This window comes from Lissotriton helveticus, chromosome 4_1, assembly GCF_964261635.1.
Source record: "Lissotriton helveticus chromosome 4_1, aLisHel1.1, whole genome shotgun sequence".
Classification (NCBI taxonomy): Eukaryota; Metazoa; Chordata; class Amphibia; order Caudata; family Salamandridae; genus Lissotriton; species Lissotriton helveticus.
In genome coordinates, this window is record NC_136063.1 from 203,162,248 (window position 1) to 203,189,756 (window position 27,509).

Consider the following 27,509-nt stretch of genomic DNA (forward strand, 5'->3'; position numbering starts at 1 on the left):
CCTGACCAGATTTGTTTATCATTGTTTGGTTATGGGCCTGTCTTGAAAGGTTACGTTGAATATTTATATACTTGTACACACTTGACCCTCATTCCTGTTTGCTCACTAATCTCGTTACTAAAGCAGATTCTAAATTGTGTTTGATATGGGATCGTTAATTGGACACAAATTGCGCCCAACCCTGGTGTTTATTTGCATGATTTGCTTCAGTTAAAATCTTCCAGTTGCACAACATATCTAAGAACCAGGAAAACCATGTACAATTACATATCTTTCTCCATTTTAATGCCTGCAACTCGAAATTTGATGCAAATTGTGCACCCTCTATAATTAACTGCATCACACAGAAAGGGTAAATAGAGGATGCATATGTTGCACCCATATTTGTGCACATATTATGATCAACTCATCAGTGGAAGCCTTTCTCATTAGCATCATACTTGGAGGCATAAGTGAAAACACATGTTGAGCATTTTCAACAAAGAAGGTGGACACAAGATATCTAATGTTAAGGTTAAAGTTGGGCCTAAGTTGTGCCGTCGTACGCAGAAGTACCCCTGCACCCCCTTACTTTAAATTACTGTGCCAAATGCTCCATAACAAGGGGACATATAAACTATTGACCAGTCAGTGGCTCCTGCCGATCCTGTCTGATCCCACCATTGAATCTACCTTGTGTTCTGAAATGACGATGCGGGGACCACACAGTGTGTTGAGATTTTGGCACTAGCTGGTGAGCAGTTACATTTATGCTTGTCTTATCCCTTACTAATGAATATCTATTCTGTGTGTGCGATTCATATGCCAGTGATTGCTATCCGCACACTTCAAGTTTTGTTACTGTTTTTTCCAACTCTGCTTTGCGGATTGTGCATGCCTTGCTGTTGCCCTCTGTAATAATTTTCATATACTGACGCATGCAGGTGCATGTACACTTTTCGCAGGACTTCCCTGATAATGCGTAATTAAAGGGTCAACATTTATTATATTGTTCTGGCAGAATATTCTCACCACGCAAGCTTCAAATTTACCTGCATGTGTATGAAGATACCAATGATGTTAATGTGTCATTGGACCTAAACTCTGCTTTTCTATTTATTGTCAGTTACAGCTTGGGATATCTTGAACTGTTTATCATTAATGGTGTACTGCTGATATTAATGCTGTGTTTTTCCTTTCTTCTCCCTCTCTGCTCCTTCCTTGCATGCCACCTGGATCTGCAGATGAATTTAGTGGGGACGGTAATGCTATCTGTGTTTTAATAATGAAGCTTTGTCAGATGTTTGTGTTAATAACTTGAATGTGCTTCTCATCTATGTGCTTAATTTATTTTCTGCATGTGTTTATTCTTGTGAATGACTGATAGCTATACCAAACTGTGTTATTGCCTCCCTTCATGTTTACACAGGTAAGTGTGCATCTTTGTCCAGTGCCAGACCAATAGAACATCATTGCTGCCTCTTTGCTGACTTGCTTTTATTAGTAGCTTATATTTTATAGAAAGTGTAAGTTTGAGTGCAACTATTTTTCATTATCATTGGAACCTTCTTAGCCTAAGAAGCAGACCAACAAACAGTAACCCGACTCAAGTGCACCGTTCACAGCAAACACCTGAGAGTGCGGAGGGAGTTAAGAAAGTAGGGAATGGATGTACGGTGACTTGTTGAAAAGTTTTTCTATTCTAGCTTGTCATAAAAGTCATCAGATAGGCTCCATACACAAGCAAATTGATGCAAAGCATTCAAATCTGTATATGGATGTTTCCATTGTTGAAATGCTGTTAAGAACCTCTTGTCGAGATTCTGCTGTGCATTCACAGTAGATGACGACAACATCACATAGTGAGCGAAATAGGTCAATGAGTTAAGCGTTCTTAGCTGACATCACCTGCGATCTGGGCAACTCCGCTTTTTCACCAGTTATTGACCATCCTCTTGATTGTGCAGTATGTAGTGTTACTACAAAAAAACATTTATCTTCTTACCAAGATAACTGCATTATGTTCCAGGCACCTCAACTACCCGGCCAAGCTAACCATTGATTACCAGAATGATCCCCTTATTTGAAAGCCACTGATACGATGCAGTTTTGAGCAGATTTGTTATTTTTCAATGTATTTCTTTTTTTGCTGAATGCTTGTTACCACTATGGAACTGTCTCACGACACGAGACCGGGCAAGCACTATAGCTGGAAGAAGAAAATATGGTTTGTGCTCGAAACTGGAACATTATTGACCATATTCTTAACAGCCATCTTCATGTACGAGAATAGAGAAGCCTTTGAAGTGAAAACTTTCACTGAGGATCTGCCAGTAACTTTTAGGTAACGGGAAAGAAACCATTTGTAGGCATATAGCAACCAGGCTGGAAGAGAGACACAGACTCAAGAAGTTAATGCATTCAGTGGAGAGCAAACGCCTTACCAGAAAATAATAGTCGATCAAAAGAGGTAAAAATTGAGCATTTTAAGAAATGTAAAGTAAGCCACACAAGATGAGGTAGAAGGGAGTTCCTCCATGCACACAGACTTTGTCATTTATAATTCTATTGCCGAATTGTATATACAAGAATTGGAGGGTGGCTGGTAGTGTCTGGAATGGTGACCTAAATCTTCTGGCTGGCTGGAATGGGAATTCTTTGATAGGTAGATAGGCATGTGGCAAGGGAGGGCCTGATATTCAAGGAAAATATTCTCATGTTGTATTTTTTATTTTACCCCGGTGTCCAATGTACTTTCAGGGCTGGCTGGATGTGGTTTCCTCTTTTCAGGCCTAATAGCCAAAGAGAATAATTGATTCTTAATTTTGATTTGTATATTTGTATAATTTTTTGGAAACCCTTTTTTTTTTTCAAAACTACTACAGTACCTATGAATTCTGTGATTCACTTCAAAGGCTTCCTGTCACCCAACACTCATCATCTGGCAAATCCACACTCTTATAGCTTATCACTTTACAACACTATTGGTGCACGGTATTCATAGGTTAACCTTAACGTAAAGTTAATAGTTTTGAAACAATTAAACAAAGTTTATCCTACTAGACAGGCTTATTCCAACCAGACATTGAACACCTCAACACACATTGTGGCTGTTCCTTCCCATATGAAATTGAAGTTAAATCTATTCCATTCTTTAGAACTATATGGGGCTTTTAATTCCAAGCCTACGAATGAGCTCTTTAATAGCAGATACATGTTCGAGTTATAACCATGCATATGATACCTGTCGTGATGCATTGAGATATGGGTGAAATTGCTTTTTGCTCATTTTTTGTATTTTTGAAACTTTCGATTGTTAATACCTTTATTTAGGATATAGCATTGGGGTTGAAAGGAAGGAGATGTAGACACCTTTACAGGCGGCACTCTAAACTACAACAAACATTTTGCCGCAGAAGGCCCGAAAATAGTGAAAGGTATTAGAATGCTGACTGGCCAGTGAGCTGGCAACTTTAGTGTATGATAGTAAAAGGTCATGCATTACTCACTGGGTCTTTTAACAATGAAGCCAAGTCTGTGTTCTACACCACATACTCTGAGCGCATTGGTGTCAGTGGTAGTGCCTGTGGAAGAAGATATGGTTTAAAACTGGTTTTGCAGTCTTGCGGTCTAATTTGGTGAATATCTCACAATTTTGTTTTGGTAACAGATGAGGGTCAGACAAAAGTATGTTATCTATTAGCTGCATTTGATGTATGCCATCACCTAGTATTATTACAAGAGATAGATGGTCAAAAAATGACATGACACTTGCCAAAGCGTGCCATCGATTTAGATCCCTTTATCCAAGTCTAACAACTCTAAATGCTCTCCCTGACCTTTGAGTTTTACAGGGTTTATTCACCACTACCCCTGGTATTTAACATCCTTGTAAGGGCACTGGCTGAGGTGGTGACAAAAACTGTATGGATGCGCGTATTACTCTCCTCACAGGTGGATTGTCTGGAGGAGAGCTCATAATGTCCACCAAGAACATTGCTTGTCTTGTTGAAGCTGTGTCTGGTGGCTTGAAGGAGGCAGAGTTTTGGATGCAGGCTAACTGATTGATTGAGCGTTAGAAAGAGATAGATCTTGCTTGAAGAAGTATTTCTTGTGAAGAGTTGTAACTTGCAGTTTAGAATTAGACTGGGGAGAAATTTGAACCTGGAGCCAAGGCCATTGGACATGCAGAACTGGTGTCCTGAAAAGTGGGGCGAACAACACTGACCTAGAGTCAGTCCGACCCAGCCACATCTGGTGAATCGCACCCTTGAAGCTCTTCTTGTAGTGCGCCATTGAGGCAGTTGTATGGTGTACCCTTGTGATTTGTCAAGGTGTGACTTATTGTGCAGTATTGTGTACCTTTCTTTTATGTACCGAGATCCTGCCTGTTGTGCTCCATTGAGTTTATTCCTGTAGTGCACCATTTCAAGTCCTCCCGATTGTGCAAACCATTTGAGATTCTTCCTATTGTGCACCATTTAGTAGTGCATGATGTTGTTCAACATTTGAGATCCTTCCTTTAGAGTAAGTACCATTTGGGTGCTTATTATTTTGTACTTTGGTGTGGTTCCTGTTGTCCACCATTGAGTTTCTCTGTGTATTCTACAGTTGTTGGGCCTTGATATGGTCTCTATAGTGTACTTTGAAGGTGACTCCTGTAGTGCCGATTGAAACGCTTTCAGTAATGTTATTAGGATGTTTATCTTCTTGGGTGGGGCGGTTAATCTTAACTAGATTAAAAGTGGTATAGGCTAGCATTTGTGTTTATTTTTAACTTTGGCGTCTTCTATGATTGTTTACCGTCGTTTCTTGATGAATGTTGATTTTCTGGAGTGTAGGTCACTGGTGAAACCTTTGTATGAGATAACCACACTGGTTAAAGATCGAAACAAAATACCTGCTAAATATTTAACTGATGCATGGAAGCACAGGGCAGCTTGTAGAGGGGCTAGCAGTTTGTTTAGACGTAAATAAGTGTTACCAACAAGGATTGGTGTTTTTTTTCAAACACAACATGATACCTTAGAACAGTGGTTAATCATGGTGTTATTTGAACATATACTTTCAAGAGTAATAGGATCAAGAAATGTGATCCAGCAAAGCAATGTATTGCAATTATATAAAACAATTAACTAGTGAGGGGGTCAGAAGTTGCCCGTTAATGCATCAGTATATCAATGAACCTAGCCTACTCCGTTGAAAAATGTGAGACGTTGCAATTTATTTTGTTTTAAATGCATAACTACAAAATTTGAAAATTATGGTCAGTGTTCATAGTGGATTACATGGTGCTTAACTTGAAATGCAAATGTGTGCATACCAAATACCCCTTAGCTAAAACTATTTGGTAAACATAATAGGTTTATTACAGATTTCAAAGCATTGTATTGTTCAAGTATATGATAGTCCTCGCAGTTTCGACCCTGGCCTTATTGATGGTTCATCAACAGGATATAGATATGTTTGAAAGATCCAAAGGAAGAAGGAGTGTTTATAAGCAGCCATAGGGTCTGAGAAATGGAGCAAGGAAAGTTTTGTTATGGGCACTTTGATGAGAAACGGATTCCATTGGCATGTCTGTGCCACCATAACAAATCTCTGTTTCCTATTTCAGTTGTGGTTTATAAAGGCACCTCTTGAGCAGTTTTGTTGTCTTCCTGCACTAGCATAATTTTGTATTCGTTCTTTGAGGGAGCATGAGAGGACTGTTGCAAATTCAATCCATATGCCTTACCTCCTTTCAAACAAGCTACAAGGATGTTTTCGATAATTATTTCCTGCGCTTCTCCTGCACATTTGTATCTGTCAATTTTGACCAAAATATTACGTCTGTGAGCCTACCTTGGCTTTAGTGGAGAAGACTGAAAAGCATCTCCATTACAACCAATAGAAATTGCATTCATGTGGGAGGTGTGCACGCATATTCCCTACACAAGAAAAGAACCACAGCAAATATAGTGATGCAGAATAATAATGCTGTTTCTGCCATTAAACTTTCTTTCATTTTTTTTTCAACAGAAACTGATGACTATGCCGAAATTATAGATGAAGAAGATACTTACACTATGCCCTCTAGTAAGTAAGCTATTTCTAAAGTTTCTGCATGCAGTTTATTGAAATATGTATTGATGACAATGCAGGGGATAACTTCTAACATTTGTTAAGCACTTACAATGTTAATTTTGCATTAGGCATAGCTCTGCAGCGATAAAAAAAATCGACAGTGTTCTTGTGCACCACACATTACAGATTATGAATAATCAATCATGTGATGCAGCAGGGCTAATAATACATTATTCCCACCAATATTTGACAACAAAGGTAAAAGTCAAAGGGTAGTCGAACTGTTTGACCAGTTGTTACCCCTTCTCACCCAAGCCTCCTGAGTGAGATGACTTGAGGATGTGAACAAGCATGCCACCTTGTTTTGCTGTATTTGATTAAATATGGTGAACTTGCCTTTTTTGTTAGGTCGAGCCTAGGTAGCCTGCATACACTGTCTTCAAGATGTGCAGGATTCACTCTTTGGGCTTGACACACACCCAGCGCTTTTCATTGGTTGTTTCATCTGTTTTTCTAAATTCGTTTGCTGTCGTTGGTGAATGTTTACACACTTTTTGCCTGTTTTGTTCCCACCCTGGAGACTCCCTCCCCCTGTTACATAAATCCTTTCACTATCGGCCATATTTTTTGTTTCAACGCACTCTTTTAATTTATATAGCTGTGGTTGCAACTTTGGCTATCGTCCGTCTGAAGTCTTCATGTTTCCCATGATCAAGTATGGCGACCACCCCTTTCTTTTGTTGGCCTCACTCAGCACTACACCTGTTTCACGAGCGCCGTGCTTTATGTACTTGTTTTGTCGCATAACCACCGTGGCACCTTCCGCTTTTACCCCCTTTGTGATTGACACCGGCCCACGGCTCCTTAGTGTTGGCCGCCTTGACAGAAACAGTCAGTTACGCAAATAACTCCTCCTTCTCTGGCTTGGCCTCCGTCAATGAGTTTGCAGACAGATTGAAGATAAACGCCTGTAAAAACCAGCAGGATGAGGGGTAAGTGGGCTAAAAGGAGAGCGGTGTGCGTCGCTGCTCCTGAGCTTCTTTTAAAAAAATGTTTTTAACATTTTAAGGCAGAAGTGTGGGAAGAAATGTTTTTTCTTTTTTCTTTCCTATTGTGGTCACTCTGTGGGTTTGCCTACATTTGGGCGGTTTTCTATGGCTTGTTTCCCTTCAGCAATGTATATGGTCATAATTGCTTGTTAATCATGATCCTATATACGGTAATCACAATTCCCTTTTCTTGTCGGTGGGTTTTCTTGCCTTGTTGTGCTCTTTCTAGTGTTTCAAAGTGTGTTCTTTAGCTGCTTTTACACCATACTGTCAAACCCTGTAGATAGTTTGTTTATCCTCTCAAATGTGTATTACTTCAGGGCTCGAAAAATCTCACAAATGTTACTAGGCCTGCAGGTCTAGTAACTTGAAAAATCTACATGACCTAACTGTAATGTACTTGACCTCTGTCTCTGAAAGCCAAGCAAATGTGACAAGTTAACAATATTTAAAGGCATTTTTATTGCTCATTCACTTTGTGTGCAATAAAGATGCCTTTAAATCTTGTCGCATTTGCTCCACTTTCAGAGAAAGAGGTCAAAATTCAGTTTGTCTTCCTACTCGCCAGAAAGGGTGAGTAGGCCCTAAAAATAGTTTGTCCTGAATAAATCTTGCTCGCCATAGCGAGTGTATTTTTCGAGCCCTGACTTAATCTCTACCATCTTGCATCACCATATGTGCCATATTGCTCCCTCCTTTCTGCACCACTCCGTTTTTTCTACCTTCACAAACCTGTCCATCTTTTCATTTTCACCTCTAGCTACACCCTCCATCATTGCCCTTGCACCCCTGCAATTTCTGCTTGTGGAACCGAGAAAAGGTTGACTGCTCTGCTCTGGTCTGGTCTACTTGAAACATAAAGGGTGACAGACAACCCTTCATACTCGTAGATCGCGTGCAGCTGCTCCCTCCGCACCTATTGCAAAAGCATCCCTGCCCACAGTAAAACACACTCATATTTTCATAATAATTTCCATTTAATTCTTTAATAAAACAAAATTGTTTGTCAACTTTCTTTTGAATCTATTTAACGCTGATTGCAACTCCATCCACATTATTCAAACTACTTTGGCGATTCATCATTTTAAATGCTCAATTCCACAGAGATGTGACACTCCCAATCTCTAGATTTATTTTCCCACTTTTAAAAGTGAAATGAAAAAATAAATTTAAACTTTTACACTTGGAAAAAAAGATCACTTTGCACCACGCAGTGTTTGTTGACATTCCTCTTGGCGCTAGCTCAGTCCTTCTATCTTCTGAACGTGATATATTAGGTTAGGTTGCATTGCATTGAAAACCGCACATTTTACTATAACATTAGGGTCTTTGTATCGTTTTACTATACACTAACAAGATCTTCAGTTGCTGTGTATATTAAATGCACTTTCGGTTATTGTTTACAATAAAGTGCTTGTTTTTAACATACAATCAAGGCGCAAGTTGAAAATATAATGCAATCGCTTCAAGAAAGCACATCTCGGTCCCTGTTATAAATGTTTTTTTCAAGGCCTCAGGGCTGCAAACAGAGCTATTTATCGATGAGCTGTCCACTTGACCATGCACAAACCATTAACTAGAATGCTGGAAAAATACATTTGAAATATATTGTTACAATGCCTGTGGATTTACCAGAAAATATGTGCTTATATATTAATTTGACAAAAAGCAAGTATTCAAAATAAGGATTACATTTAAAAAGTGCAAAGCAATTTCAAGAAGCATAGGAGGGAAAATCCGGACACCAACAAAACAGACCTGTCCGCTTTTAATCGATGCTAGCTTCTCTGCTGTACCTTCATTATTTGGTACTATCAATGACCTGTTCAACAGAAGTAATTTAAATCTCAACATCAGCCTAGGCTTGATTTATTATGCCTTAGAAATTACTAGAAATTCTTGGCACTGTGTGTGTGAGCGACCACACACCCTCTGCTAATGTGTTAAGTCCACAATACAAGAGCTCGTCTTTGCTTTCTGTACTAGGATGCAGTAGCTCTAATATGTCTGATAAGCAGGCAGTATAACCTTGGTCATTACGGAGCTGGCCCACATGCTACTAAATTTTGACTTACTTATTGTAGCTATTACAGACCATGTTGTCTGTTTATTCTTCACCGATTGTGGCCTGTGCTGTTCTTTGCTCCTGTGCAGTACCATTCGACATTCTAATAACATGGTAGTCGACCTCAAAGTAAACCTCAACAAGTTAATCATTGAGTAATTCAAATTCTTTTTAGCACAAACACGATTTACATCTCCTGGATTAAAGGCTTTAGAACTATTCATTTCTTAAGAGGAATATCTCGCATTGAGATTTGGCTCACCTCTTGGTAATATGACGTAGAACCAGAACATGTGGGTATGGATGAGGTCCTATTAAACATTTTGTAATTGCTTATGGTTTCCTTCTGGTGGCAACCAGTGGCCAGGAGAACTCACTGGAGAAAAGCTCCTTTTACAGAGTAAGTAACTTGTAAACCCACTTCTTTTCTGTCTCTATTTATGCTTAGTTGGTGTTACGGCAAGCAACACTTCTGGGATTTTTCAAAAATATTTTTCTTTGTTATATTGTTGATGTGTCTTGGTTTTAACGCATCCTGGAATTAATTTATTTTCATGTAAGCTAGTAACTTTTAAGATTTAAAAAGTCAGTTTTATCTTTCCTCTGAATGCAATGCAGAGAGCTATGGATTAGAAGAAGGTAACAGGATTTCCTTAACACACCTACGTTTGTTATCTGCAGAATGCTTCACCTTTTTTTCTTTGGATTTTGACTTATTCATCTTTTAGGAAGTGTGTTTGTTTTTGCATTATATTTGCGATAATGTGTATATTTGATGGGGATTTGAAAGAGGAAGCTGTGTGGCCTTCGAAAGAACTGCACTACCTTTATTCACCATGACTCTTGTGGTTCCATGGCAAAAGTAGCACCACTCATATCAGAAGCTGTTGATTAAAATTATGAAGTCTAGCATTACTACTCTATCCTTGCCCTTCATGCCTACAAGATAATAAGACTGCAAGACAAAATTAATGCCTTTAGGTAAAATCCTGACAAGCTCTTTCTCTCATCTAGGTCAGTGTCCAAAATTGTCTTAATTGATTATAAAATAATACATATGTTCGAGGCATGTGGGCTGCTAAATTCATATCTTAGCATTAGATCGCCGCCTAGTGTTGGGCTCGGATGATTGCACATTGTTGTCCTGGAAGAGTCTTCGAAGTATCCTGAGATAGGTGGCTCCTCCCCTGGACTACAGTGCGCATGGGCATCGGCTCCATCCCCAGATTGTTTTTTTCCGCCATTGGGTTCGGATGTGGTCTCGACGTCTTACTGTCGGAACCAAGTAAAACTAACTTTTAGCGGCCAAAAGGCCTCGATTTTCTTGCGTCGGTATTGTCTGCGCACGGTCTCGAGTCTTCCGTCTCTTTGAGCCGGAATAAGCGGAGTTTTCTTCGCTCTCTGAACTTTGAGGCCTTCTCATCGCGACACGACCGCAAGCCTTTACGGACATGGAGCGGAGCCCGTTTAAGTACTGCCCGCTCTGTGGGTCCAAGTACCCACACATCGATCTACACCCCGTGTGTAACAAGTGCCTTTCGCCGGACCACGACGACGGCAAGTGCAAGGCCTGTGCACAGTTCCGCTCCAAGAAAACTCTCAAGCTTCGACGCGCGGTGCGCTTGGAAGCTAGGCAAGCGGCCCCGGATCCGGAGAACATCTTCGGCGACCAGGAAGAAGAGGTCCAGGGTCACCATCTACAAATCTCCCCATCACAGACGGAGGTCGAGGCGGATCCGGGAGACGACGACGGAGTCGCGGGTCAAGTCCTCGAATACGTCGAAGAGGTAGGAGACGACGATGAGATTTATGGGGCCGCGGCAGACAGCTCGGGGGACGAGCTCTGCCCCGAAGGTTACGAAGATGCCGACCGGGACACGGGATCGCCTGTCGGCCTTACCCAGGACCCGTTGCCGCAAGCCACAGCCCCGCCTTCAGGCCCGGCTACGGACTCACTTGCTGGGCACGCTGTTTCGAAACCGAAACTGAAACCATCGGGGTCGTCAACACCTAAAATGGCCGACCCGAAAACGAAACTGAAACCTAAGGACTCGAGTGTCCCTAAGATGGCTGCCGTGCCGGTGAAGAAATCGGTGCCCGTCACCCCATCGGCTCCGTCGACCTCCGGTCCGCAGAAGCCGAGGAAGTCTGTCGATTCCGATGCTCCAAAATCGAAACCGACGCCCGAGGAAGGGGCCTCCAAGAAAGATGGTCGGCACGGATCAGCGGCTACGGCGCCGTCCAAGCCCGCCAAGGTCGGCTCCAAAGAGGCTACGCACAAGAAGTCTGCGCCCCGGCCTCAAGAATCGGAGGTGCCGAAGACAGGTTCCGCGCCCAAAACGCACAAGGCCCTCGAAGACGTCGGATCCGAGGGACCGCTCAAAGCATCCTTGTCGGCGACGAAACCCACTGGCAGTGTACCGTCCCCCATTGCGGAGTCGCTGCAGAGAATCAGGGAGAAAGCCTTTGCTCCATCGGCTCCGATGCCATCACCGCAGCCGCAAAAGGACACTCCGGCAAAGCCTTCTGGAAAACTCCTCTTTCTTTTGCCACCTAAGGAGGCGCCGAAAGCGTTTTCGACGAAATCGGCTCCGAAACAGGGTTCCTCGCTGGCTGGCCCTCTTCCACGTCGTGTTCTCGAATCGGAAGACGATTCAGAGCATTTCATCGATGCTGCCACCGGCAAGCTGACACTCTATAAAAGGAAGATCACTTCGGAGCCAGTGGACTCCTACATCATCCCACTGAAGAAAAAGAGGGTGCCCCTTGACGCCTCAGGCCTCACGGAACCGATCCAGCCTCCTCCAAGACGGAGCCCTACTCCCTCCCCAGAGCACTCTGTGGGTGAGGGGTATGATGAGGATGAGCAGTACAATTTTCCTATCGATGAACCTGATGTGCTACCGGATTCATACGATGACACTGGTGACCAGAACACCCAAGGTGTGGGCCAAGACCCGCAGACCTTTAATGCACGTGCATCCCCGACTGAGGACTCAGCAGGCTTTCATGCACTAATTGAAAGGGCGGCAGCCAATCATGATGTGGACATGCATGCCGACCCGGTTGAGGAAGACTTCCTTTTCGACACCTTTGCAATATCTGAAAGGACAGTAAAAACACTTCCTATGCTGAAAGGTGTCCTCAAACATGCTGGGGACATTTTTAAGGAGCCTACGAGGGCGAGAGTGGTCAACCCTCGCATTGAAAAAAAGTACAGGCCTGCACCTGCGGACCCCGCCTACATCCGGGGACAATTGCCACTGGACTCTCTTGTGGTTGCCAATGCCAGGAAACGTGCCAACTCCCAGACAACGGGTGAAGCTCCTCCCCCGGATAAAGAGTCCAAAGTGCTAGAGGCAGGAGGCAAAAGAGTGGCTGCACAGGCAGCAAACTTTTGGCGCATCGCCAATACACAGGCGCTCCTGGCGCGTTACGATAGGGCGCACTACGACACCCTAGAACAGGTTATACAACACCTGCCCCCACAGTTCCAAGAGGGCACCAAAATGCTTATTGAGGAAGGAAAGCTAATCTCAAACGCAGCCATCAAGTGTGCACTTGACGCTGCGGACACAGCTGCTAGGGCTATCAACACTAGCGTTATGCTGAGAAGACAAGCGTGGCTCCGCATCTCAGGGTTTAAACCGGATATTCAGACAACAATTCTTAATCAGCCAGTCAATCCTGATAGTCTGTTTGGTCCGGATGTTGACACCACCCTAGAGAAAATAAAGAAAGACACAGAAACTGCTAAGTCTATGGGGGCCCTACAGTCCCAACAGTTTCGTGGCAGCAATTTTCGTCGCTCAGGTGCACGTGGAGTCACCAGAGGACAAATGGGTCAACAATCCCAGTTCTCCAAAGGTGGGGCGCAATCCTCGTTCACTAAACAGAACAAGGGAGGTTACAGGAATAACAGCAACAGAGGTCGCGGCAGAGGAAACAACAGCTCCCGCACCTCTACTCCAAGCAAACAGTGACTCTCTGTCACTGCCCCCCGACCACCTAACACCTGTCGGGGGGAGACTGCAGCAGTTCCTGCCCGTCTGGAGAAACATCACCACAGACAGGTGGGTGCGACAACTAGTCCAGTATGGGTATTGCCTAGAGTTGAAATCCACTCCACCCAACATCCCACCAAGGCAAAGGCCTATGTCCGCAGAGCACTTGCACTTATTGCAGCAGGAAGTGGTGGCGATGCTGCAAAAAGGCGCAATCGAGCTCGTGCCGGTGGGGGAGGAAGGCACAGGGGTATATTCCCTGTACTTCCTTATTCCAAAGAAGGACGGTTCTCTCAGGCCCATTCTCGATCTACGTCCCCTCAACCTGTACATACTATCGGAACATTTCCACATGCTTACACTGCAGCAGATTCTTCCCTTGCTAAACCAGGGAGACTTCTTAGCAACCTTAGATCTCAAGGATGCTTATTTCCACATTCCACTACACCCGTCACACAGGAAATACCTCAGGTTCACTATTCAAGGCAGGCACTACCAGTTCAAAGTCCTGCCCTTCGGAGTCACAACAGCCCCGAGGGTGTTCACCAAGTGTCTAGCGACAGTGGCGGCGCACCTCAGGAGGCAGAATATCCATGTCTACCCCTACCTAGACGACTGGCTCGTACAAGCCAAGTCAGAGCAACAGTGCGCCGCAGACATGTCGACTACAATTCGCCTGCTTCACGATCTGGGTTTCTCCCTGAACTACCCAAAATCGCATCTTCAGCCGGCACATGTCCGGCAGTTCCTGGGTGCTACGATCAACACCCTGACAGCCATGGCTCAGCCAAACCAAGTCAGAATCGACAGCATTCAGTCGCTAATCCAACGATTCAGACCACAACACTCCCTGCCAGCGAGAGTGTTCATGCAGTTGATAGGCATGATGGCCTCCTGCATCTTCATAGTCCCTCACGCACGGTTGCATATGCGCCCGCTCCAGGAGTGCTTAGCGAATCAGTGGACACAGGCTCGTGGCCAATTGACAGACCTAGTGTTGGTTACCAGTCGGGCATACGACTCTCTGCATTGGTGGACTCCACACAACCTTTGCAAGGGCCGACTGTTCCAAGAGCCTGTGCCGCAGATTGTCCTGACAACGGACGCATCTCTCCAGGGATGGGGAGCTCATGTGCTCACTTACACAGTGCAGGGACTATGGACGACGCAGCAACAGAAGATGCACATCAACTATCTGGAACTGATGGCAATCTTCATGGCGCTCAAGTCCTTCATTGTACATCTGAGCAACAAGGTCGTGCTAGTCCGGACGGACAACATGACCGCGATGTACTACATTCAAAAGCAGGGAGGCACCCACTCGCCACAGCTGTCTCATCTGGCTCAGAGCATGTGGAAGTGGGCCATTCAGAGGAACATTTTCCTCATGGCAGAACACCTCCCAGGAAAGGACAATCAGATGGCGGATCTGCTCAGCAGATACAGCCATCAGATGCACGAGTGGGAGATACACCCTTCTGTTCTCCACCCGTACTTCCAGCAGTGGGGTCATCCGGAGATAGACCTGTTTGCCACAAAGGAGAACGCAAAATGCCGACTCTTTGCCGCCAGGTTCCCTCACCCACAGTCGCAGGGGAATGCGATATGGATGAACTGGTCAGGCAAATTTGCGTACGCTTTTCCGCCAGCCCCTCTAATACCGCTGGTCGCAAGAAAGCTAAGGCAGCACTCCATGACTCTCATCCTGGTTGCTCCAACGTGGGCACGCCAGGCTTGGTACACCACGTTCCTCGAACTCTCAGTGGTGCCGCATCAAAGACTGCGCCTCACGCCCAGTCTTTTGACGCAGAACCATGGAGACATTCAGCATCCAGATCCACAACAGCTCAACCTGGCGATCTGGCTCCTGAGGTCCTAGAGTTTGGATACCTTAACCTACCTCCAGAATGCATGAGTATCATCAAGGAGGCGAGGAAACCAACTACTAGAGCATGCTATGCTGCTAAGTGGAAGCGTTTTGTCATCTACTGTACGTCCAATGACATCAACCCACTAGATGCATCTATCCCCAACATCATCTGCTATCTGTTACATCTCTACAAGTGCAATCTGGCGTACACTTCCATTAGGATACATCTATCAGCCATAGCGGCTTATCTTCAGAACAGGCAGCACCTCTCTGTCTTCAGAGTGCCCGCCATTAAAGCCTTCCTCGAAGGTCTGAAGAGAGTCATTCCCCCAAGGACACCCCCAGCTCCGGTGTGGAACCTCAACGTCGTTCTCACCAGACTGATGGGACCACCATTTGAGCCACTGCACTCGTGTGAGCTCCAATTCCTTACGTGGAAAGTGGCCTTTCTTGTAGCTATTACGTCTCTGAGGCGTGTCAGTGAGCTGCAAGCGCTCACAATCCAAGAGCCATTCATTCAAATTCACCCAAATAGGGTAGTGCTACGCACTAACCCTAAATTCCTTCCTAAGGTGGTGTCACAGTTTCATCTAAATCAGACCATTGACTTACCAGCATTCTTTCAAAACCCGCAAACGGTGGCGGAAAGGATGCTCCATACCTTAGATGTACGAAGGGCGTTGATGTACTACATAGACAGGACACAACACTTTCGAAAGACAAAGCAACTCTTTGTTGCCTTCGCACCACAACACAAAGGCAACCCAATCTCCAAGGCAGGGATAGCCAGGTGGATTGTTAAGTGCATCCAGATATGTTATCAGAAAGCGAAGCGCACTTTAACAATACCCCCCAGGGCGCACTCCACACGCAAACTGGGGGCATCCATGGCTTTCCTGGGGAACATTCCTTTGGAGGACATTTGCAGAGCAGCCACGTGGGTCACACCACACACCTTCACAAAACACTACTGTGTTGATGTGCATTCCAAACAGCAAGCTGCTGTAGGACAGGCTGTTCTCAAAACACTTTTTCAGGTTTCTGCAGCTGGCACGGGCAACCGCCGCTGATGGAGGGACTGCTATGTATTCTATGCTAAGATATGAATTTAGCAGCCCACATGCCTCGAACTGAATATGCTACTTACCAGTATGCATCTGTTCTTGGCATGTAGGGCTGCTAACATTCATATCGCCCGCCCTCCTCCCCGGTGCCTGTCGCAGCTGCAGATATACTATTGTATTTATTCATTAGCATGGACATCCTTTACACTTTTCACTCCATCTTCTGCCACAATGGCGAAAAACAATCTGGGGATGGAGCCGATGCCCATGCGCACTGTAGTCCAGGGGAGGAGCCACCTATCTCAGGATACTTCGAAGACTCTTCCAGGACAACAATGTGCAATCATCCGAGCCCAACACTAGGCGGCGATCTAATGCTAAGATATGAATGTTAGCAGCCCTACATGCCAAGAACAGATGCATACTGGTAAGTAGCATATTCATTACTGGACGAATGTGAGTGCCCATTTTTCTTCACTATCAGACTAGGTTCATGTTGGGTGCCTGGCTCAAAATTGAAAGCAGGTCATAGTTCTCTTAGTGATGCTTGCAGCCATAAGGCCTCTCTCAAATGAAGGAGTTTTAAGGGCATTATTTATATTCTAGTTATTTCACTAACCAAAAGAACAAAGCATGACCTCCACAGACTTGATCTGTACATGAAGTACTTTAAGATTGCGCCTCTCCTTATCTCACCTTAAATTCTGACTTCCAGGTCTTCAAAATTGAAGTCTTTATTTCAACTTGGCTGATGTGACTCTACATCGATTACTTAGAAGTTCAGAGAGTCTCTGGTCAGAGCAGATACTTTGTTGGCTGAGTGTTCTTCGCTACCTTTCCTTTAAAAGGCTTAATTCAATACCTTCACCCATGCTCATAAATTCCGACTGTGGTTTAGTTATTGCTGGTTGGGATAGACAGTATCCAAAAATGTGGCAAAGGAAATTGTAATTTTCCGGTAATAAAGGCAGACTTTTTCCACATCTACTCGTCCCTTGTCCCTGTCCTCACAGCTTTGCTTCATCTGATGGTTGAAGAACCAGCCAGATAACCTCTTTTGTGGAAGATGAGGTTCTTACTGGTTACGGAGTCATGAATGTGCAATTTCTAGATATTATTTTAATTACTTTTAAACAGCAACTGTTGATCCCTAGCACTGACCTCCGCATTCTCAGTGGGTTAGTTAAAGTGAAAAGCTTACACATATCTTAGAAGCACTGGCGTTATGGTGAAGTTATGGTTGTATAGACGTAGTTGGTTTGATCATGTCTTCCTAGTGTTTACTAGACAGTAAAATTCACAGCTTGACTGACTACTGTCTAGCTCTTCAAAAAAATTTAACTTTTTGTTTGCAACTTTTAACTATTTATATCCATATAAGTAAGACATACTCTATCACGTGTATATCATTGACAAGTCAATAGAAATGCTAGTTTACAAATGATTGATGGTTTCCAAATACACATTTAATGCCAGTGCCTACTTGTATGTTACTAAACCCCTTCCGCGCTGTGCGAATTTAGTGCTGTGCGGGGGTTTTATTGAGTGGGTGGGATTCGGACGGCTCCCGGCTGTCGTTAGCACATGCCCCACTGTGACGTCGGACGGCCAAGGGCCGTCCGAAGAACACAAGGGGTTAAAAGGCTTATGATGATCATTTTATTTATAAGTGGGGTTTATACAGCTTCCTTCTTTTAAATTCCCAGTTCATTGTCTATTGAGTAAGTTGTGTGTCATACATTATATGGCAGTGTGAAGATCACTCAAAGACATGTTTTCTTCTTCATAAAGATATATGCAATGAATGGCACCTGACGGTATTTAATGGGTTATGAATAGGTTCCGGGTGTGTTATGTTATGAAAGAGAGTGAGAGCTTTACTATTTTATTTGTTGCCTCTTAGACTGGATGTCCCTGTTTCATCTTCCATACACTGAGTCTTTTTCGCAGTCAGATTTGAAGTTCTCAAAAGAATTTACTTTGGTTGATGTCAGGTGACCTTAATAAAATAATATTGCATGAAGTGTATGACCTTATGCTTATTTATAAAATGGCATCTTTGCTGTCTCTTGTTTTAAAAATGTGTTTTGATGTTAAATGTAAAACTTTTACAGCCAGGGATTATGAAATTCAGAGGGATAGAATCGAACTCGGCCGCTGCATTGGTGAAGGGCAGTTTGGTGATGTACATCAAGGAGTTTACATGAGTCCAGTAAGTGTCGTTGCAATAAATACGATATTTCCATGTAATACGTGTTTGTATTTCTATCTTTAATAAATGCGAGTACCATTAAGGCTGGTTAAAATGAAAGATAAAGCAGGAAGGCATAACATTTATACCCACAATAAAATGTTTCAAGAGCATTGTTTTAATTGTAAACAATCAGTACCTTGTCCTTATTCTAAATACCATAACTCCGGCTGCACACGAGCAAAACGTCTAATGCAGGAAGCAATGTAGTTCAACATTTTCTGCAGTGCTTAAAAGGTTTGCACAACTGTTATTGTCCTCTGCTTCCTGTAGATTGTTCATTGTGCCTGTAAGTGCAATCCTGCCCATAACTATGAAAGTGTTACCTCCAGCTATATATATATATATATATATATATATATATATATATATATATATATATATATATATATATATATATATATATATATATATATATATATATATATATACATGTTACCCATTGATTTACTTAAATACCTGAAATATCCATGGTTCTTCAAAGCTATTCTCTACACAGCAAAGTCTGCAGAAAAAACACCACTGAGACACCGCCACAACTAACAAGAAAGAAGTAAAGAGAGTGGAAAAATATTAACTACTTTTCCGAATTCCCATCACTCACCAAGATGGTGACATGCTTCAAACCCTGGGTCTCCTCTTTATGGTCACACTAGTGACCCTAAAGGCTACAACCCTATCATAGTGATGAGGAGCCCGAGGATGTTTTGATATGACACCTAACAGATGAGAGTAGTAGAGTGTATGGGTACTAAGTGCAGTGTATAGGTGAAGAGTGAAGATTAAAATTGCATTACGAGAGCCCTTTGAATTAGTAATTGTTCTCCATTCTTTTAATTTGGGCCCGCTCTCCAACATGCAAAATATGGTACGCCCTTCCTCAGTAACCTTCAACATAAATCTGTAGAATTAGATTAGAGAGTTCATTGATGCTGTGGTCTAATGTACCACTATTAACACACTTTATAGGTGAACAAATTAATCAGTATAAACTTGGGGTTGTGACTACTGGTTCGAGGCATATGGGCTGCAGATGGTACATTTATGAATAGATCGCCATCTGGTGTTGGGCTCGGATGATTGCACTTTGTTTTTCTTCTGGAGAAGTCTTTGTCGTCATAGGTGACTCCTCCTCTCGGTGTTAGTGCGCATGGGCATCGACTCCATCCTTAGATTGTTTTTTTCCGCCATCGGGTTCGGATGCGGATCGAAGCGCTCCGGACCGACTTCAACAAAGAAGGTTATAACCGGCGCGTATTCCTTTCCAAATCGACGGTATCGTTATCGAACGCGACTTCACTCCATACCGACGCGATTCGAAGGACGACGACTACGAGAAACTCGACGTAGTCCAGCCCGGGGTCCATGGAAAGGACTCCATTCAAAAAATGTCCAACGTGTGGTGCTAAGTTCCCACACAAGGACCTACACGAAGTGTGCAACCTCTGCTTGTCCCCTGAACACGAATCCAGGGACTGTGAGGCCTGTGCAGCGTTCTCGTCAAAGTCGACGATTAGAAACCGTCGAGCCCGAAGACACGAGGTATCGAGAATGCAGTCACAAGCAATCCCGGAGCTGTTCGAGGACCAGCAACCAGAAGAGGAGGAAGAAGAGGCCGACGAGGCGGGGTCAGAAGCGGACGAGTCCGACGTCGAGGAAATCGACGTCCAACAAACCGTGAGTGACGACGTCCCTTTACCGAAAAACAGACCCCGCACGGTGTCGACCCCGCCCTCGAGCCCGGTCAGACAACCGAAAAAAGTTTCCAACGCCCCGCCTTCGAGCCCGGCAACGAAACAGAAACCGAAACACTCGGTCCCCCATCATAGTGGTTCCGGTTCCGATAAACCAACCACATCGACATCGAAGCACCAGGTCAAGGAAAGCTCGAAGTCGAAGCAGTCCATGTCGACACCGAAGCACGCTTCGGCGCCGAAAACACCCTCGACACCGGGGACATCTTCGATACCGAAGAAGTCGGATCCGAACAAAACTTCAGCACCGAAAATACAAATGGACATTTCAAAGAAAAGACACCTTTCGGAACCGAAAACTGCGGTACCGACACAGGAACACGGAACGGATCCTAAACAAAAGACTTTGTTTATTGACCCAAAGACTGGCAAAGTAGTCACAGAGCTACCTAAAAAGAGGAAACATGAACATTTGGACGACAAGGCTCATCCAAAGAAGAGAACAATGGGGACGAATACAACTCCTCCCCCTTCTCCCAAACCTCACACACCATCTTCGCCTATTCCTCACAATAGGCCAGATATTCCTCCCACACGTCCATCTACACCTACAACAGATGGAGAAAGTGACACAGGGGAGGGGGGACACCCTGGGGATGATGAGGACACAATCCCAGAGGAGGCAGACCCATGGGAGGAGTATAATGTGGGATCAGGTAATGATACCGACCTTGAGTCATATCCCTCAAAACCTTCACCTCCTGATGACAATACTGGGTTTGCACAACTCATTACTAGAGCAGCAACATTTCATAAGGTAGACCTACATACAGAACCTCTAGTACAGGACTTCTTATTAGAGACACTACCTACTGCACAAAGAACATCAGGAACACTACCAATGCTAAAAGGCCTTCTCAGTCATACATCAGAGATATTCAAAGACCCAGTGAGGGCTAGGGTATTGAACCCAAGAATTGATAAAAAATATAGGGCAGCTCCAAAAGACCCAATATACATTAAGGGACAAATTCCTCTAGACTCACTAGTGGTCACAAACGCTCGCAAGAGAGCAAACTCTTTATCTACGGGAGAAGCGCCACCTCCTGACAAGAAGTCTAAACTAATAGATGCCTCTGGCAAGAGAGTAGCATCTCAAGCGGCAAACAGTTGGCGCATAGCTAATACGCAAGCACTACTTGCAAGGTATGACACAGCGCATTATGATGAGTTAGAAACACTCATCAAACATCTCCCTAAAGAACATCAAAAGAGAGCTGATCAACTTATACAAGAAGGGAAGTTAATTACTAACACTTCAATAAAGTGCGCCCTAGACGCGGCAGAAACTGCGGCAAGGTCGACAAATACAAGCATCATGCTAAGGAGACATGCATGGCTCAGAGTGTCAGGATTCAAACAAGAGGTACAAACCTCGTTACTTAATCAACCTTTTGATGGGAAAACACTTTTTGGCACAGGGACAGATGAGGCCCTAGAAAAAATGAAAAAGGATACAGAAACGGCTAAATCAATGGGAGCATTGCAGCAGCCGACACAAAGAGGTTCCTTTCGTAGATCCACCTATAGAGGAGGATCCAAAAGTACAGGTACAAACCAACAGCAAACCTCTTTTACACCTACATCACCCAGAGGTAATTCTAGAGGTGGATACAGGGGTAACAACAACAAGGGTAGAGGTCGCGGAAACAACAACAACCGCAACTCTCCAACCCCAAAACAGTGACTTCATAGAGCTTCCCCCAGACCATATAACACCGGTAGGGGGACGCCTATCACAGTTCCTACCTGTCTGGGAAAACATCACATCAGACAAGTGGGTAAGACAAATTATCCAACATGGTTATTGCCTAGAACTCACAGCTACCCCACCAAACATCCCCCCCAAACAGCGTCCAATGAAACAAGATCACCTGACACTGTTAAAACAGGAAGTAATATCACTGCTAGAAAAGCATGCCATAGAGAAGGTTCCACAGCACCAACAGGGAACAGGAGTATACTCCCTATACTTCCTAATCCCCAAAAAGGACGGGTCTCTAAGGCCAATACTGGACCTAAGACCTCTCAACGCATACATAAATTCGGAACATTTCCACATGGTCACGCTCCAACAAGTACTTCCTTTACTGAAGAAAGGGGACTTTCTTTCTACACTGGATCTAAAAGACGCTTACTTTCATATCCCTATTCACAAAGCCCACAGGAAATACCTCAGGTTTGTGGTAGAAGGACAACATTATCAGTTCAAAGTCCTCCCATTTGGTGTCACGACGGCACCAAGGGTGTTCACAAAATGCCTGGCAGTGGTAGCAGCTCACCTAAGAAGACAACAAATTCATGTCTTCCCATACTTGGACGACTGGCTAATAAAAGCCAGGTCGCAAGAGGAGTGTCTGCAACACACACAAAAGACAATTCAGCTACTACACCAGCTAGGGTTCACGGTGAACTACACAAAGTCACACCTACAACCAAACAAAGTTCAACAATATCTGGGGGCTACCATAGACACAGAAAAAGCCAAGGTGTACCCCAACCCAATAAGAGTCCAAGCAATGCTTACAATCATTCAGAGATTTCAGCCACAACACTCACTAACAGCAAGAGTGTTCATGCAGCTACTAGGCATGATGTCATCCTGCATACTGCTAATACCATATGCAAAACTACAAATGCGTCCGCTACAAGAATGCTTAGCGACACAGTGGAATCAGGCTCAAGGACAGATTACGGATCTGGTGTTGGTAGACGACCGCACACACCGCTCTCTGAAGTGGTGGAACAGAACAAACATTACCAAGGGGCGGTCGTTCCTAGAGCCAATTCCACAGGTGACAATAACAGCAGACGCATCGCTCACCGGATGGGGAGCACATATGGACAAATACACAGTACAAGGAAGGTGGAGTGTGCAGGAAAAAACACTGCACATCAACTATCTAGAACTACTGGCAGTGTTTCTAGCATTGAAAGCCTTTCAGATACATGTTATCCACAAAGCAGTCCTGATCAGAACAGACAACATGACAGCAATGTATTATATTCAAAAACAGGGGGGGGCGCACTCTCTCCAATTATCCAGACTAGCACAGAAGATTTGGAGATGGGCCATTCCTCAAAACATCTATCTGTTAGCCGAACACCTACCAGGAGTTCAAAACCAGATAGCAGACATCTTAAGCAGACAGTCGGAACAAATACACGAATGGGAACTGCACCAACAAATACTGCAGCCATTCTTCCAAAGATGGGGACAACCAGAGATAGACCTATTTGCCACTCATCAGAACGCAAAATGCCAAAGCTTCGCGTCCAGGTACCCACATCACCTGTCGCAGGGCAATGCGTTATGGATAAATTGGTCCAACAAATTTGCATACGCTTTTCCCCCTCTCCCACTAATCCCATTAGTGGTCAGGAAACTGCAACAACATTCAATGACCATGATACTAGTAGCACCCACGTGGGCAAGACAGCCGTGGTTCACCACGCTCCTGCAACTCTCACAAGTGCCACATCAAAAGCTACGAATTCTACCCATGCACCTTACACAGAACCATGGAGAGATAATGCACCCAGATCCAACTCAATTGAACTTAGCGATCTGGCTCCTGAAATCCTAGAATTTGGGTACTTAGATCTCCCCCCAAATTGCATGGAAATAATTAAACAAGCGAGACGTCCAACCACCAGAGCATGCTATGCAGCTAAGTGGAAGAGGTTTGCTATACACTGCACTAATAACAATATCAACCCTCTAGACGTATCAACAAGGGAGATTATTTGCTACTTGTTACACTTACAGCAATGTAATCTAGCGTACACATCTATCAGAGTACATCTAGCAGCTATAGCAGCATACCTACAAAACAGGCAGCGCATATCACTGTTCAGAGTACCAGCGATAAAAGCATTCATGGAAGGTCTTAAAAGAGTCATTCCACCAAGATTACCACCTTCCCCAGTCTGGAACCTCAACGTAGTACTCACCAGACTAATGGGGCCACCCTTCGAACCTATGCATAGGTGCGAAATACAATTCCTTACATGGAAGGTGGCATTCCTTATAGCCATTACCTCACTCAGAAGAGTAAGCGAGTTACAGGCATTAACAATACAAGAACCATTCCTACAGATACACCAGAATAAAGTGGTTCTTAGAACAAACCCAAAGTTCTTGCCTAAAGTAATTTCAGCATTCCACATCAATCAGCCAGTGGAATTACCAGTCTTCTTTCCAAAGCCACAGACGGTGGCAGAAAGGGCTCTACATACACTAGATGTTAAAAGAGCCATTTCATACTACATAGAAAGAACACAAGACTTCAGGAAAACTAAACAACTATTTGTAGCATTTTCCCCAACACATAAGGGCAATCCTATCTCTAAAGCAGGCATCGCAAGATGGATTGTAAGATGTATACAAATATGTTACATTAAAGCAAAGAGAACATTAACTGTTCCTCCTAGAGCTCATTCCACAAGAAAACTAGGAGCATCTATGGCATTCTTAGGGAACATTCCCCTAGATGACATATGTAGAGCAGCAACTTGGTCTACACCACATACATTCACAAAGCACTACTGTGTTGATGTACAGGCTGCACAACAAGCCAGAGTGGGCCAAGCTGTATTAAAAACTCTATTTCAGACAGTTGCGACAGACACTGGTGACCACCGCTAGGGAGGTAACTGCTGTACAATCTATTCATAAATGTACCATCTGCAGCCCATATGCCTCGAACGGAATATGCTACTTACCAGTATGCATCTGTTCTTGGCATAGAGGGCTGCAGAGTGGTACATGCCCTCCCTGCCTCCCCGGAAACCTGTGTCTGTCCCAACATTATCTTATTTAGATACATTTACATGGGCATATCTTTATGTACTACACTACACTACTCCATCTAACCCTACTATGGCAAAACAATCTAAGGATGGAGTCGATGCCCATGCGCACTAACACCGAGAGGAGGAGTCACCTATGACGACAAAGACTTCTCCAGAAGAAAAACAAAGTGCAATCATCCGAGCCCAACACCAGATGGCGATCTATTCATAAATGTACCACTCTGCAGCCCTCTATGCCAAGAACAGATGCATACTGGTAAGTAGCATATTCCTTACTGCATCTTACCTTCCGATTCCTGCATCTTGCTTTCTCATACCAGTCAGTGGCGTAGAAAAAGTGCCACAGATACCAGTGCAAGTGAAGAAAATGCCCCACCACTCAACTCCCCAGCTGCAATGTAGTGTAATAAAAGGCCGTTATTGTTAGGGATTTGGGTGTCCCTCATGCCACTGTGCCATGGTGCTCATACACCTGCTACAGATATGATAGCTAGATTCCTGCCGTAAGTGTAAACTGAAAATTTCATATAGACCTCTTGGTCTGAAGGTCTTGTAACTGACCATCCATGGTCCTTCAGATACTCTGGCATGTCATGAAATCAAGGACATTACAATGATAAACGGAGCCCACAGACCTATTTATGCGACATACTCATCCAGTATAGTAAGTAAAAAACATGGTGACAGAGGACTCCATGCCCTTTCCTAATACTCTGCTGCTCAATCCAGACACCTCACTGTTACAGAGTTGTCTGAGTGCAGCGTTTGAGCTGAGGACGAGAGCTCTTGTCCTCAGAATAGGGAGCACACAAACGGCTCAATGACTGGGTATAGGCTGCATTCTTCCCTACATGCAGGACAGGTGCACAAACTTTTCTGAACTGCAGTTTCAGGGCAAGCATAACAACGCCCTAAAAACCCCCAAACCTTCAGTGCAGGGCAGTCACAGCCAGCTTCTATAATCCATAGGTGCTGGCCATGCAGAGCTATCTTCTCTAGACCCTATGGGCTGCATAAGTGAACAAGCATATGAGAAGAAACTTCTCTAAACTCTAGATACAGAAAAGCTGGATCAGGTTTCTCCAAACTATGAATGCCCTACAGTGAGTGCAAGCTTTGTGACACCTTAAGTGCAGGGCAGACACATTTGGCTTTCCTAGATCACAGGATAGCAGTGCTGGCTTCTCTACAATGTTGATACAGGAAAACAAGTTTCTCCATAGTAAAGGTGCAGGCGTAGCAGTCCTTTAACCCTGTGTCTAGGGATAGCAGAGCAAGCATCCCTTAACCATAGGTTTAGGATAGAGTAGGGGTCATTAAGTAATAAGTCTTGGACAGGCAGAGCAAACTTCCCCTCACCAGAGGTGTACAGCCCTAGTCGCTAAAATCTGTGCTGGACATATACCTCAGGTGTCTCTAAACTACAAGTGCAGGACAGGCAGAGCAAGCTCCCCTCAACCAGAAGTGCAGGACAAGTAGAGCATTTGTCTCTAAACCTTTTGTGCAGAATACATACAGCAAGCGTCTAACCTTCAAGTGCAGGTCTGGTAGACCAAGCGCCTCTCAACCAGAAGTGCAGGACAAATAGGGCGCTCACCTCTACACTCTCTGTCCTAGACACTTCCAGCAAGTTTTTCTGAACTTCAGGTGCAGGAGAGACAGAGGACATTTCTCTAACCATGGGTGACCAACAAGTAGAGCAAGTATCTTTATATTACAATAGTAGGACTGAAAAAGTATATTTTTAAATTGTAGGATGGGTATTGTAGGCTTTTCTAAGCTTCTTTAAATCACAGGTATGTTAGAGGAAGAGAAAGCCTCTATAGATCACAGGTACTGAGTAAACCTCTGTGAATAGCAGGCAGAAGGCAAGAAAGCAGAGCAAACTCCATTAAATCAGAGGTTCAGGTCCGGCAAAGCAACTTTGCTAAACCACATGAGCAAGAAGGGCAGAGCAAGCTTCACTAAGTCCCAGTCGTGCATTTCTTTCTCCAGATTCTGGTGGTCATATTATGCACATTGTACTGCAGTGCTAAAGGTGTAATGATTCATCCTCTCCCTGCTGACCCATGTTTTGAGATATTAGGTGTGCAGTTGTTAGTCATTATTCTTTAGCTTGCTTAACCTTTCCTGTGGTAGAAATGTGCAAGCCTTTATGGCCAAATACAGAAGTGTTGTTAAGGTTTGTACAAAATACACAATGACTCACGTTATCAAAATCAACGAAGTTCAATGTTCAATCAAAGGTATTACTTTCAATATTATTTCCTCTTCATTATACATATAAACTAATACATCAGTTGAAGTTATTTTAGTCAAACCCATACAGTTCATGCAATACGACTTAAAACAATTTTACCTTGGTGTAGACTACCAAAGATGGCAGGGTCTACTTATGGAATGAGAGGGCCGTTTTGAGCTATGGGCCGGCTTCTTAATGCTTCAGAAACACACTTTTCCACAATATCAGTGAAACATTCAGGTTTATCTCTTGGTAGATGGGCTAGTGTTAGAAAGGGAGAACACAAATTAGCGCAAAATGATTACAAATACTTGAATGTAGCTCTAGGTAACGGATTGTAATTGTGAATG

At 44.0% G+C, this 27,509-nt stretch overlaps 1 protein-coding gene across 17 annotated transcripts in view; it reads left to right on the plus strand.

Annotated features, from left to right (window-relative positions):
- The window catches only part of PTK2 (protein tyrosine kinase 2), an 858,662-nt gene that overhangs the window by 552,597 nt on the left and 278,556 nt on the right, over nt 1–27,509 (plus strand). For 6 of the 17 annotated variants that reach the window (XM_078686690.1, XM_078686692.1, XM_078686686.1 and 3 more), the window contains 3 exons: nt 1,224–1,241; nt 6,001–6,057; nt 18,212–18,309. In XM_078686690.1, the coding sequence (XP_078542816.1) occupies nt 1,224–1,241; nt 6,001–6,057; nt 18,212–18,309 (173 nt within the window). Of the gene's footprint in view, nt 1–1,223; nt 1,242–6,000; nt 6,058–9,777; nt 9,799–18,211; nt 18,310–27,509 lie in introns of all 17 variants that reach the window. The other 11 variants (XM_078686693.1, XM_078686688.1, XM_078686683.1 and 8 more) reach the window with 3 other exon arrangements.